Here is a 15315-nt window from a genome sequence, read left to right on the forward strand (position 1 = left end):
GCACTGGAGTGGGCAGTGTGGGCCTACTGATGATCCTCTTTAACTGAATTTCTTTATGGAGTTTGAGTACCACATTGTCAGAGTTTCCCGTTTCCCATGTAGTTAAAGAAATCAACTCAAATATGTAATGTCTTATTTAAGAGGCCTTGGCTTAAAAGATGCTCATGCTCCGTAACAACAAGACCTCCCGTGTTTGCGCAAAGTTTGATACTTGTCTTTTGCACAACACACGGAAAAAATAACATATTTTGGCTTGTAATAATACAATGCTGGAGTGAAACTAGAGAAAAAGCATTGGTCACACTACAACATGGTCTAAAATTTCCCGGTTTCATCCAGCCCAATTATAGGATTTGTAAAAGCAGCTGAAGTTTCCTAACCATAGCAGGTGATCAAGTAGCTGATTGTTCCTGGAAAGGAATACATGGAGAGGAATGAAAGCCACCAGGTAGATTTGGATTAAGACAGCAGGCCTATGGTTTGTTGTTGTTGAGATTTGATCAACCCTTGGTGGGTCATCTGGCAGAGAGGGATGTAATGTTGGACATCCTCACCCCATTCATCCAAACAGGGGTGATGATGCATCCAATGAGAACCAAACCATAAGAGATCCCTCTTTAAAGTTACCTTTAGATGGCCAAATAACTCAGTAATATGACTGTCAATACTGAATGAGAGCCAAAACAGCAGTAAAACACCTAAGTTGCAAGTACTGAGTGAACCACTGATTGTAGTTGAAATTCTTCAGCATGGCAGAAGCTGATCTGTAGCCAGTAGGTGGCAGCACATGTTCATGGCTTCGCACCATTGTATGTGGATAATGTATGGGTGTTTATTACTCACAGCGCAGGGTGCTACAGTATGGAGCTATAAGTTTGACTTTTGAAGCTTGTAATTTAATCTGGGTATTTGCGGCAGTATTTCCAGGTATCCGTTACATTAATGATGACACTTACTTCAAAGCTGTAGCTCCTAAGTAAAATAAATCATGGTGTAATTACACTCAAACAATATAATTTACATATTGATTCATTTAGGCATTAAAAGTATCTTTTTATAATATAACTTAAGTTGTATTATGTAAAACAGCTAAAACCAATGTCTTCATCTAATACATCTCTGAGTTAGCGCACATGAATATGGAGAGCCTCAAGTGCCAAAATGAGTTAAATAAATATATCATTAAATAATTTAACTTGTTATTAATTTATTTAAATGGGAAAGAAGTAATAATTAAATATCTAAATAATGAACTTATAATGAATATTCTGTGATCAACTGGCTGTTTGTGACTGCTTTTGATTTGAAGTGTACACTTCAAACATGCTAAATGTCACAAATCTCTCAGATGTCAAAACTCGCTATTGTTATCCCTCACTCTTTCTCCACCGTCACTCCCACAACTTTCCCCTCTTCCTAAGCAACCAAATTTAGATTAGTTGATGCATTTTTCTGCAAATATGTTCTGGGGGTTTCCTCAAAAAAATCCTGCTTTGAATTTTGACAACAGAATTCAGTGTAAATTATTTATTCTGAACTTACTTGGTCTATCAACACAATTTAAAAGCTAAAAAGTCACAGTTTTGACACAAGTTGAAACAGAGACTCTGTGAAAGTGCATCTTGCTGCTATAAAATCTTAACTTGGCCATGTGATTTAAACTCCAGAGGGTTAAACATGTCATTAATAAATTACAATTAGACACAAATAAAACATAATATGTTGTTAAGATTTTTAAATGAAATCATTTATACTTAAAATAATTATGGATGCATTTATTTATTGCCTAGTTTGATTAATTAATGACATATTAACGTTAATATTTAATGATGTATTTATTGAATTCATTTTGGCACTTGGGGTCCTCCATACAGGGATGCACATTAGCCTGAAAATCAAAATGTTCCACTTCAGTGTTTTCATTGTGTTTATTTCTTATCAGATAATATATTAGAACAATAGACTGGCTTATATAAGGCCCATTATTTGCATGGCATCCTTCTTAACAGTTTGCAGCTGTTATCTCTTTCCCGTGCGCTGAGCTGACAGCGGTGGGATAACAGCTCTGTAATGAAGAGGTTCGTTTGAGAGATAAAGAGTTAAACGTGGCCGGGCTCTGCAGGCTGTGATTGGCCCGCAGCTGCAGCGCTGGGACGGACAGCGAGTCTCGGCTGTGTGCGCGCTCCTGGAAAAGTCACTCTGTGGATGAAGCGGACTACACGGACCGGACTGGACTTCCCTGAGTTTTCTTTTCCCTAACACTTTGGAAACTTTGTTATTGTGATTTATGGAAGTGTCCGGTTTTATTGCAGCCTTGAATCCGTTATTTTATCCCAGAGAGAGGCATGTGCTGGTCTGTTAGAGGTCGGTGGAAAGTCGACCGCTGTCACTTTTGATTCATGGACTCGACACGGACTTTAGCTAAAAGCATTTCAGTCCAGAGGCTGATACGAGGCTGACTTAATTCACTGAATATTAAGGTATGTTAAAGTCCTATTTATACTTTTATTTGCATTCTTACCCGACCTTCATATGAGCAGCTGGAGGGATATTTTACTGTAAGCACATCAGGGTAAACTAGCCAAAAACAACAGTTTCCATGAACGCTTTGCTTTCCCAGACCTTGATTTTGTATCTGAATATGTCGTTTAGATACATAACTGTGCTATTAAGATATTCAGCACTTCTTAAACCCTCAATATTGACCCTAATGTAGAGTCCCAAACCTAGGTCTCTACCTGTAGTTGGAAGGAGTGGAAAAACTGCACACATCCTGTGTTATTTAACGTTAACTTTATATGTTAATATTGCCATTAAATGAATCCTGCTTGGTTTTCATTTTAAAATCCTTAAACTTTCTTATAAACCACAAAAAGATCCCAAGAGTCTTAGTTTGGGAACCTCTAAAGACAAAAGTGTGTCCAGTTTGTTAGTGATATAGTGCATTTTAGGTTTGGTCAGGATTTTTATAAGCAAGCCATAGTATTTAAACTATTTTGTACACACGTGTCTTGATATCCTCCAGCAGTCTAAGTGTTTGTGCACGTGTCTTTCAGATTTAGGGAAGATGAATTTGTCTTTGGACAGCATGGACATCCTGAAGATTGTGTTACTCATCTTTGAGGCTGTTTTGCTGACTGACTGCGTAAGAGGTGAGCTGCTTCATTTTTTTGTTTTTCTTTTCATTTATACAGCAGTCATAGCTCATTATTAACCAAGCTGACTGGCTGGTTTCCTGTGAGCCTGAAGAAAGCCTCAGTTGGGTTTTGAATGCTGTCGCGCAGAGAAGAGATGGAAAACTTAAAACTCACAAAAATCTCTAAACACAGCCCAAAATCAACACAGGACAGCAGAATGAGAGAGGGCAAACCAGCCCGTCCCCTACCCCTAGTTTGTGTGTTTCAGTCATGGCAGTGTGTGCGTCTGTGTGTGCATTCGCTACAGCAAAACCAAACAAACATCATCCATCAGCTTCCCAAAGTGAAAGAACACAAGTTGGTGTAAGAGTCCAGCTCTCCAGTAGCTGGCCAAAGGGCCTGACTCACAACACCCTGTGTCTGTGTTCATGTGCGTGCATATGTTCTTGACTGTAACCCCGACTGGAGAGTGGGAAACCTCAGTCTCACCACAGTTCACTGTGCTGTTGTTTGTGCCAGTATCAATACTCTGCTTTATAAAGACAACCTACAGTGAGCTTGTCAACAGCTCGTGAACAGCTCTCGAGACAATTTCTGTGATTTCATCCACCATCACCGACTACTGAACCATGTCTGATGCAATCCAGTGGCATGAGTCAAAGACAGAGGCAGAACTTGTAACTTCGCTTCAGTTTTTTAATGAGAGAAATCTGAAAACCAGTAACATTTCCCCAGAAGATTATTCTCTGGCAAAACAAGCAGGCTCCATAGCGTCTTCTTTATTCCCCCCGCTCAGCGTGTGAGTGGATTCAAGAGGCGTCTGATAGGTACAATACCTGCATGTGGCTATCATGGCTCAAGGTAGAAGGGGGCAGGAGGCGGGGGTGGGAGGGTTGGCGGCGGTTTAGAGGGGGAGATTACATCTGTGGGTCTGCAGACAATGCCTCATTCACAGCGTGGCAGCCGTACCTTCACGGCACAACTAAATCAAAAGTAAACAAGATGTGAAGGCTAAATCAGATTAGACAGGCAATTTTCTATGTTTACAGATTAACATATGTCAGCGAGGGAGTAAAGCAAAACGGGGAAGCCAGTTTGGACGGTGGGGAGCCGAGGTCCTGATGGGTCCTGAGCTGATTTAATGTCAGGCAATGGGAAGAATTTGCAGCCTGCTTTTTATAATTTCTCTGAAAGTGGTTGCAGATGCAGGGACACATGTACAATTGTAGATATGCGGCTGGCAAGGATTCTGAGCGAGATGATTTTTGTATGTTCCCTGACAGTCTGTGAAGTGTAAATATCCCACAGTTCCACCAACAGAAGCAGGGATACAGTGGGTTCTGTGTTACAGTCCAAATGCAACAGCTTGACTCTGACATGCTGTGAAATATAGTCTGTAGGAGGGGGTAGTTGATTCAAAGCTTCTGCTTTTGTAGTGAAGCGAAGGCCAGCAGAGCTGTTAAGCTGTCCCTGTAAAACTTAACAGTGTATGATGACATCGTTGACAAATGTAAATTAAATTATAAAGGACGGGCCCCCTTTTCGCTTGTGTGTGAAACAGTAAAAACACGTAGGGAGTGTTACTTTACTGCCGTTATCTAAACACTTCAGGCAGTGCACCTGAGAGGACAGTAAGTTTGGGTGAACGGCTTTGAGCCTGTTGCTGTCAGTCACCAGGTGACATCTGACCCAGGACCCCCTGCCCTAGTGCCACAGAGAGCCCCAAATACACACTCAGTCATATACACACAGACCTCCCTCTTTCTGTGCTGCAACGTCACAGCTGGACCCCCTTGTAGCCACTGCACTTCCTCCATTTTAGCACCTTCTGTCCTCCCCCCCCAAATCTGCTGCTCTGCCTCCCCAAGCAGCTGGAGGAGGTGCTCGGTGATGTGTCCCAGCAGAGCTCTAACGTGGTGACAGGCCCGGGGACTGCTCGGCTCTGCTAAACGAGGAATGCAGCAGTCTGGACATATGGATCTGCAGTAATGCACCCTGGGAGAAAAAAATAGAGGCACCAGGTGTCCGTGTTATGCACCGGGGCTAGCTAACAATGTGCACAATGAATGGTACTATTTTGGTGCATTTTAATTAGAACCAGGCATCAAATACAGTGGTCCTTTTAAGCTGCTGCACTAGCCCTTTTCTTTTTTCTAATGTGATTTAACCCCACACGTATTTCCTTCACTTCTAAAGCTATCTGGCAAACTTTAGAGCATGCAAACTCCTCTGCAACCCTGTTGGAAAATATACATTTTATAGTAGAGTTACATCATGGTTTCATAGCAAGAATGCACTATGAGATAAACTGCATGCCAAGGGCTTTTAAAATCACAAGGCTGTTTTGGCTCTCAGACCATTTTCCATTTCCTTAAACCGTAATGAGGCTAGTTTCTCAGCAACAAAATGCCCCAAAGTCCTCTTATATTTTTTAAAAATTTTTTTTAAAGCTCCTGCATAGTAAGAAGGTGTAACAGTGGCTTGTGGGCCAAGCTGGTGAGACGAGGTGGGGGGAGGAGAAAGGGTAGAGGTGAAAAGCTGTTTAACATGTTTGTTTGTTTTTTTAATACTCCTTATGCAACTTGCACTTTAATGCCTCATTTAGTGCTAGAAATACAATCAGCTTCATGTTACCATTTTGTGTTTCATCCCACACCAAACAGCAGAAGTCAAAGGAAGACACACTTCGTCTTTAAGGCGCGACTGGTCCGCCGCATCGTTTCTGTTTCCCACACCACGCGTCCACCAGTGAATGCCACCCTTTTAAACACATGTCCCCTTCTTTTTCTCTGCATTTCCTCTCATTTATTACCAGTCTAAAGTCGAAGGAAGTCAGTTAAGTTAATGTGCTGTCGTTAAAAACAAGGCTCGAGCTGACCTTTACTCCCACCCAGCCTTTTCTCAGCTCTCCACAGCCCCATATTTACAGAGGCTGGGTCCATTTGCAGAGAACAATGGATGGATTATAGTGTGCAGTGGTCCCCCAAGGTTGGACAGGGCAGCGGTAATTAATTTTAAACCCTCGTCATCCCTGTTGACTGGACTTATTTGCCGTGTATTTAAGCTCATAGCAGACGGGGGACTCACTTTTCCTGAGGTGGTGCCACGTAGGCCTGCGTGAGAAGAAGTTACGAGAGCGAATGGGCGCTGCTTTCGTGCCTCTGAATATATGCGTGCGTTTTATTAAGCAGCCTGAAATTACCCTGAGAAAAGTCATGATAATGAGACATCCAAGGAGCGCGGGGCAATTTGGAAAACCTCAGAGGTAGACCAACAGCTATTCCCACTCCACCTCCTTCCCTCTAAACCAGGTGGAAATAATATTCCTCCTGCCTACAAATCCCTCTGTTTCTATCGCGGAAATAATGTTAGCAGCGCTATAACAATCCTTGTTCCCAATCTATCAGCGCACAATGCTGACCCAGTCAGTTCAGGAGGAAACATTTGGTGGGAGGAATGTGTCCGACTTCACCTCTCCAAGGGGAACGAAAGGAAAGAGCCGTAGCCGTGATAAGTAGTCATAATGGAGGTCACTCTGTGTTTACTTTAGCGGGGTCATATAATCCTGGTGAGCAGCACTCCCACTCACTGACTGACTCTAATGGACACTTCAATTAAGATTCATGTGGAATTTCAACAAAGTATTGTCTGCCACTTTCAGCTGTATGCTAATGTTCAGATTTTTTCCCCCTTTCTTTTTATTTTTTAAGAAAGTCCCCATGTCTGTGTGTGTGTGTGTGTGTGTGTGTGTGTGTGTACAATGCTCATTAGTTTGTTTGGGCAGTTGGCTCTGGGAGTGTTTTCAGACCACACACACTCTTCCTGCCTGCTGAATGGATTTGAGTTCAGCTAAATAGAATTCCTTTTGCTCCTGTTAACCTTCGCGAAACCCACGGAGCTGCTCGCACAGAGGCGTCGGGACGGCCACCATTCAGATGATAATTGACTTTGTGCTTTTCGCTGGTCTGACTTGCACTATTTAGCAGACGTATGAATAACAGATTTGTGTTAATTGGCAGTTGCTTGGTGTTAAATAAGATGACACCGGACACTGTTTAGACTCCACTCTTAGAGCTGCTGCGTTACACCCTTGGCCAAAGAAAGCGAGTGGACGGAGTGACTGGAAGCAAGCCTTGTGGGTGGGTAGGTGGGAGGGGGGCAAGGGTCCCCGCCTTCCTGGAACCTTACAAGTGACCTTACAATAACATTTCAGCCCCACAGTGGGAAGTGTTTGTCTTGCGCAACCCCTCTTTCTAAGCCTCCTTCATTTCTCCAGTCTCGCTCTGTTTTCTCTTTTCTTTCGAGGAGCCAAGTCATGGAGAGCCTCCCCGAACCCCTCGCTCCCCCACCTAGCCACCTTCCTCCCTGTTTTGTGCTCCACAGCTGCTCGCTCAGTCACTTTAGTAAGAGAAATGATGACATGCCAATTGATCTCCACTTTCATTGCTCAACAGGAGAAGCCGAGGTTTGTTTTCCTGTAAATTTTAACTTCTAGATTTATGATGCATACCTGGGCACGTGGGTTGGGGGGGGTTACAGAAATTGAAACTTTACTTCTTCTTCTCCTGCTTCTCCACATCTTTCATCTGGCATTACCTCCTGGTTGTATCTCCAACAAAATATGTACCAAAGCAACATTTTGTTGCCTCGGGAAAATACTATCTATACTGTCAACTTTAATGCGATGATGGCCTTGAAGATGTTTTTTGGACTGAGCAGGTTTGGACAAGTTTGAGAGTTGCCATTGTGATGTTAGTGAATAAAAGGCTGATTTAAAGAGCAGAAATATTATCTGCCCCATCTGACTGTATGTGCCTGTTTGCTGTACTTGCCACAGCCTGCTAGAATCTGTGCTGCTGAAGTCTCTGACTGATTTATCAGAATACCAAATCGTGCACCCAGGGTGAACCTGTTGCATATCATTTGAGGAGATCCTTATTGTTTTTCTTCTACTTTTATTTTTATTTTGGGGGGTTTCGACGCAACTTTTTGATTTTTAATGCATTACTACACATCAAACCATTAAAGATCGCTCTGTCTTTGTTTTTCCGTGTTCCTTCTTCTTTCTCTGTCTAGGGTTTAATCTGAAATCTCTTGACAGTCCCTCACACAACCCCTTCCACCCTCTGACTAACCCTGCCACTCAGCAGTTAAAAGGTTGATTGAAAGTTATGGTGGTGGCAACAGTGGTGGCTGGCCGGGCTTAAAGAAAGCCGAGCCAAGGCATGGCTGGGATAACGAGCTTTGAATGAGGCTTCTGCTTCTCTTCTCGACCCCCCCTTGTTTCAGTTCACCTCTGATGAGCTTCAGTAAGACCCCACATGGCTCTGAGGCTTATTCACTTCCACTTTTTATCATTAAGGATTCTTTTGAATGACCCTGGAAAGTATTTATACATTGTCCCCATTGATTCCAGTTATACAGTCTGGTCTGGGCTACCGCTTGTCACAATATGCCAAAATAGGAGGATTTTTCTGTGAGCATCCAGGCTGTTGTGATGGAATTTGCATGTGCCCGTTTCCATCAGCAGCAGCGTTTTTCTGCACGGGATGTGAAGTCTTGAAGCTCCGATTTTTTAATTAAAAAAAAAAATTCTTATTATTTTGGGGTCCCACCACTTTTTCAAATGAATGGAAAAATCTGTCCCCACTTTGACATGAAGAGTGGAGCGGGAGGAAAAATCATTTCAGAGGCAAAGAGTATAATCTGTCATATTTTATAGCAGAGCTACTGCTGTCCCAGACTGGAATTCTGCACCATGCAGTGAAACTGATTTGATTTCCTCCTGCACAGGGATGTGAGCTTAGGCCTTGGATCAGTCCCCAGTCTGGATGTAGATGGACTTTAAGACTTGGCAGATGGTGGCAATATGCCAATCATACAGTTACTGTGTGTCTTGATTAGCTGAACTGGCCATTATTTTTGTGTATTTTCAACCATGCAAGCACAGGACTTCAATGATGGCAGTGTCAGTCTGCCCAGGCTAAAATATTTCAGCAGCTGTTGTGTTACTATGAAATCTGTACAGTAATGGTCCCCAGAGGATGAATCTTCCTGACTCTGGTTTTCATACCAAAAAACTACTTCGGTCTTTAGCTCACTCACCCATTTAAATTATATTAACACCTAAAGTTTTACTTTATTGTTGGTGTAGACTCTGAATGAGGTGGGTGCCAACAATAGTGGCCATAGCTGAGAGGTGTCTGCTGGGATCACCACAGCACTGGATCTTGTGGTAGCTTTTTGTTCTTTTTAATGCAAGTATCAGACAGATTACATGTATTGCTGTGCACTTAATTGTATCCAAGAGGTTTTTTGCTCAGTTTTGGTGAGTGAAATTCCAGTTTTATTTTATTTATAGGTTTGCACTTATTAGCAGTGCACATGTCCATAGTCAGTTACATTACTAAGTATGTACATCCATCCATTTTCTACTGCCTGTCCAATTAAGAGTTGTGGTTTGGGGGCTGGAACTCATCCCAGTTTTCATTGGGCCAAAGGCGAAGGACTGTGGGAGGAAGTTGGAGTAGCTGGAGAAAATCCACGCCAGCATTGGGAGAACATGCATACTCCACACAGAAAGGCTCCAGCCAGCTGGTGGATTCGAACCTGGACCTCCTTGGTGTGAGGCAACAGCGCTAGCTAATGCTTTGTGATACTGTGCTGATGGCACCTCAGTTCTGCTCCATGGACCACCCACTCACACAAATATATATTTAATTCTGGTTCCAAAAAATCCAAAATGGCACCGATCATGATGCCGAAATTATTCCAATTAACACGCTTAGGGACACACCCATAACTCCAAATCTCCAGAATGCAGTTGGATAAGTTATTAAATTCACCATGTTCAATGGAAACTATTCATTGATTGAGCACTGATGTTTTTTATACAGGTTGTAAGTATGTCTATTAAATGCTGTAAAACTGGACTAAAATGACATGGGAGTCTGTGGTGATTGACTTGCTTTTGGAGCCATCCTCAAGTGGCCACTCGAGGAACTGCAGTTTCTGGCGCTGTTTGTTGGCTTTATTTTTCAGCTGTCGGTGTTTCACCTTGATCACACAACACTTGATACTTCTAACCTGGTAGTTCACCAATCAGTGAGTCGCAGTGGCTAAGTCTGTGGTTCAGATTGAAATGTTATGTAACTCTTGGATGGACCGCCACAACATTTGCTCCAGAAATTCAAGTTCCCTCGGGGATGATGTCATCTGACTTTGCTGATCCCCTCAGTTTTCCTTTAGTAACACCAACAACGGGTCAAATAGCTCATTAATTCAGTGAACGCTTGACTGCTTATACCGGATTGATTGGCACCACATTGTGGGCAGAAATTCACGCTTTACAGGAAGTCTATTCTTCTTTGAGTCCTTGGCTTTCTCATGTTAGTTCACTATGAGAGTAACATTACTTCATTAAAAGTCCAGCAGTCATTAATGACTGTTGGAAAGAATGCCAGACATTCGTGGTTCCCAGAGGATTCATTATAAAAACATGAGTCCACTGACTTTTTACATGAACCCATTATCAGGTCAAAGGTCAAAATGAGCCCAAAATGTTGGTTTATGACTAAATTCCCATTAGCCTTAATGCCTTGCAACTGCTAGATATTAAATCTAAATAAATTCAGCACACAACTATTATAATAGTGAACATGTTTGCATTTACCTGAAAGCACTGTTTACTACTGTAGTCTCTTGGACTTATTATTCTAGAAAGCTTTTTTGTTATTTGCTTATTTTTGATATCTGGAAATATGGAAAATCTATGATGTAACAGACGTTCTTGCAGCAGGACGTCTGTTCTGGTCATCAGCCGTCTGTTTCTGTGCCGGTCACTCCGGTAAAAGGGCTGCAAAGCTCTGTGTGGACAGTTGATTAACAAAGAGGGAGACAGACAGACTAGCAGACAGAGATGGATAGAGGGCAGTGACCTTTCTACAGTGCAGTAGTAAGGTGAACTGGGAAAGCACTGAACAAATTGTCACTGTGAAAGGGCGAGTACCACATCGTAATGACAGACTCAACAGCTCCATGATGACAGATTGATTTCAGACAATATTCCTGGATTGTCAAAGAGGCCCCATTGCTGTCAGTGAGAGCTTTGCCAGTTTCTCCACCCCCTCCGTCTGTCTCGTCTTGCCTCTCCCCTTCTCCCCCCCCCCCGCTCTGTCTCGTCTCTTGTCTCACCCGCCTTTCTCTTTCCCTCACCTGCTCCTCCCCTGGCTTTTCCCTCCCTCCCGCCACTGTCTGAATTGCTCCATTCTGCCCAAACACTCTTGCTACATCACAGTCTGTCATTGGCCCTGTCCTGAAAGGCCGTGTTGACAAAGGCACTGGTGTAAAGCGCTTCCTAGTGTCATGGAGATTGGCTTATCCTCAGACTGTACACTGGTGTAAGGTTCCTGGAGAGACATAAGAGGTGTTTCACACCAAGCTTAGCCATCATCATCATCATCATCATCGCAAAGACACACACACTTGGGTCCACCGGTGACAGCATGTCTGACTCAGAATGTTCTTGTTTACAGTCTCTGTGCTTCTCTGTCACTCACTGTACACAATGAGCCAAATGCAGGTTGGACACTTTTTTTTTCCACACTGTGGAATGCAGTAAGGATGAAGGAGAAGGTGGGGGTGTGAGAGGCAGGATGCATCTCACTGCTAAAAGATAAGAGGAAAAAAAACCCAAAAAACAAAACAAGTCTTGCTATGAGGAAATAGTTTTTTGTGCAGCATTTGTGCTCTGAAGCAGTGATCTGCAAGGGTTTTTTTTCCTTTTGACATCTTAAAACTACATGTATCACATTGGTGATATATATCTGTACACTATGGGATTAGAGGGTCAGTAGCTCTTGGTACAGACTGAAATGTGTCTGGTTGTGAGCACAGAAGTCTCACCCACATGCTGCTCAAACCTGTTGCTTTCAAGGGGCCAAACAGAACAAACAAAAGCCAAAATTATTTTTTCCAGAAGGTAAACGAACTGAGGAGCACCAAAAAGGTCCGCTAAAGATAAATAAGCATTATTTTGAACTGTGAATCATGCAAAGTGCTATTTAAAAATACAAATAAAAGTCAGGTGTTGGAAATTAGCATAATGGGTCCCTTTTAAAGTAACCCAGCAGCTTAGTTATTAAAAGGCTGATCTGTTGGTTTCTGGTAAATACAGTAAAGATTGCAAAAGCCTCCACGTGGTCCTAGACTTGTACAAAGACCTAGACTTATCTGCAAAGTTGATATCATGCCAGCAAAAGTCTTTGCAGGTTTTTCACCACCCGGCTCAGACTCAGCTGCAGCTCCTTGAACTCTTGGATGCTCAACGGTCTAAGTCCAAAATTAAAATACAAAAAGTATCCTTTGATGTCTGAAGGGGTAAATTTGCTCAATAATTGTGTGTGGTTTCTACAACTTTGCCGGCTTTTTACACCTTGCATAAAACATCTGCTTGTGACCCCAAAATAGCTATTTTATGTGTGGGTTTGGAAGTTTTTTGAGCAGTTTAACCAGTTCAAAGTCAAATCAGAGATTAAATTTACACAAATTTTATTATTTTAAGACCATTTGAGGGTATTGAATACCAGTTTGGGATTATCTTAATAAGATGCTATGAGGGAGAACTGCTCTATGCAGTTAAATACTAATCTGAAGTTTAATCTTTAACACCCTGTGTTTTCTCTGGCAAGGGGGATTATAATAACATACAGATTAATGCGAGTTTGTGTCTAAACATTCATATCTGTTTGTCTGCGAGGGAGAATAAGAAACAATGCACTGGCAGTGCAGTGCAGCCAAAACATGTGGGCATTCCCACAATGTCCCATTTAGTGCCAAGTGGTCGGCCAACCTCCAAACGTATTAGACAGACAGTAATAAACAGGTGCTTGTTGGTGCGCTGCTTTGGAATGGAGAGAGGGCAAAGTCTGTTTGAGTGTGTCATGTGGCCGAGGCTGAGTGCGGGCCAGGGAGTGGGGTGCGAGATTGTTGGGATTCTTGGTTACTGCCGCCTAGGCCCACCTAATCCCCTTTCGCTCCCCCCTACAGCCCTCCTCTCCTTAAGAGCTGTGTGTTAAAGGAGGCCTCTCTGCCATCTTAGCCTCTGCTCCCTTCTGCTCTCTAAAGTGACCCTCCTCTCCTTAACCCTCACCCTGCTTCTCTCTCCTCTGCCTGATTTTATTTCTCTCCACGCCTCTGCTCTCTCCTTCTGTGTCTGTCACTCTGTTTGGCCTTCCTCTTTCCTCACAGCCTCCCCGCTGTTGCCTCTTCCCTGATAAGTGGCCCTAAGCACACACTCAGCCCGTGTGTGTGCACCGGGCCTTAGCCTAATGGAGTGAGATAAAGCGGCTAGAGTGCCACTTGCTGTGCTCTCTTTATGACGGGACAAGCGCAGCAAGACTCACATTTGCATGAAAGATTGTGGCACTCAGTCGGTATGTTCAATTTTCTAGGAATTTTTAGGAAAAATATTTAAATTTCAGAAATATTTGAGGAAAAACATGAATTTGTAATTCCAGATGGAAACATTTCCTTGTCTGTCAGCACTTCCCTTGTTAAAGTTGGTAAGTTAAGTAAGTGTTTTCCTTTTGATGTGAATAGAAAAAATAACCAAAAAGTAAGTCACACATTACAGGATAATTACTCTTTTTAATATGAAGAACTGTAATCAGTATTTCAAATACAGATGTAGCTTCTATGGCATTATCCACTGGATTGTGACATACTGTTTTACTTTACTGTTTTAAGTTTAGCATTTGATCTGTTCCCATCTAGTTTTTTATGATAACAGACATGCCTAGCGAGGGGTTGATCTGACTTAGAATCTGAGGCCCTGCACGCATTTCAAGCATACCCAGTTTTACCATTTATTTGCTCTAAATGTGGAGATATTTTATACAATATTGTTTACTTTGTAAAGTAAGACTTTAAATTAGCTGCTGAGATCATAACCTTATTGGGAAAGTATTGATAGAGGTCATAATGAAGTGAAAAGTAGTCTACGCAATCATACTCAGGTTGGATTTTTGTTTTTGTTTTTTTGGAACCACAAAAGTCACCCCCTGCTGGCCACTGCAAAGAATGCAGGTTTAAGACACTTCTGCATTGGCTTCACCAACAATGACCATAACCAACAGTGTGTTTGACAATTTCACACATATACAGTTTCATCATTTATAAAGGCTAAGTAGTAGATTTAAAAAAATCAAAATGGCGTGGGTTATGCATTTGTTAAATTGCATTTGCACTTCTTGAAAGCCTAGTAAGAATAACTCTTAAAGCTCTTTTCTGAACTGTGCAACTACCCTTGAAAAAAAAACAGAAAGCCTGTCATAGACTGTTATGTGACAAGCAGCTAGTGGAACTAACAACACAATTAAACTTAAACTCACAGCTTTTATTTCAGTGGCAAAATAGTCATTGAGTAAGGTAAGAACCATAGAAACCAAACAAAACATCTTATATCACATATACTGAGGTGTCAAAACTCGTCATTTAGGGTTAAGGGGAGGTCGTCAAATATCGTCTTTATGGGGGAGTTACTACACATTTGATACACCAGCTCTCCGGTGGCATGATAGTGTTAAAATCATTTAAGGAACCTCTGTTTACTGTAAAGGAGTAACGTCACTCAGGATGTTGTGCTATTCACCTTTAAATAAAATAAAGAGAAGGGGAATCCCCTGACTCCTTTTTCCCACCACTACACAGCACAAGTCAGCGAAGTTCCTACTGTAACCAGAGTGCTATTTTTTGACACGTCTTTCAAGTCTCTTTGAAAGCAGTGTTTGTAATTAAAAGAGCATTCAAAGGGCAGCTCATTCGTCAAGGCCAATGCCCTATCTCACCGACTTAAAGAAAGATCCTTTCCCATCTTTAATGTGTTCCTGCATTTTTTCTCGTGTTTGGGTAATCTTGTTAACACAGACAAACAAACAGGCATCAACGATCCCTGATCAGCCCATAAATAAAAGTCCCATTTTCTGTGCTGTTTGATCAGGTAACATGCTGGAAAACCAGCCTAGGAAGTGTTCCACTGCGAACCCCCTTTTTCACTTCCTGGTATTAAGACTAAAACACAACAAGAAAGACCTCTATTAATTCAGGTTAAAGACTTTCCATAAGGGCTCCATACTTCCACACACTTGGAAAAGTACAGTCTTTATGGAAACCCCTTAAC

The 15315-nt window shown here is 42.2% G+C and overlaps 1 protein-coding gene across 1 annotated transcript in view; it reads left to right on the top strand.

Annotated features, from left to right (window-relative positions):
* The first annotated feature begins 2093 nt into the window (after positions 1–2093).
* The window catches only part of LOC100696824 (fibroblast growth factor receptor-like 1), a 34258-nt gene continuing 21036 nt past the window's right edge, over positions 2094–15315 (top strand). Inside the window, exons 1-2 of the mRNA XM_003453095.4 lie at positions 2094–2480; positions 3057–3152. Coding sequence (XP_003453143.1) covers positions 3068–3152 — 85 coding nt within the window. The 5' untranslated portion in view covers positions 2094–2480; positions 3057–3067. The remainder of the gene's footprint in view (positions 2481–3056; positions 3153–15315) is intronic.

Source organism: Oreochromis niloticus, linkage group LG19 (genome assembly GCF_001858045.2).
Source record: "Oreochromis niloticus isolate F11D_XX linkage group LG19, O_niloticus_UMD_NMBU, whole genome shotgun sequence".
Classification (NCBI taxonomy): Eukaryota; Metazoa; Chordata; class Actinopteri; order Cichliformes; family Cichlidae; genus Oreochromis; species Oreochromis niloticus.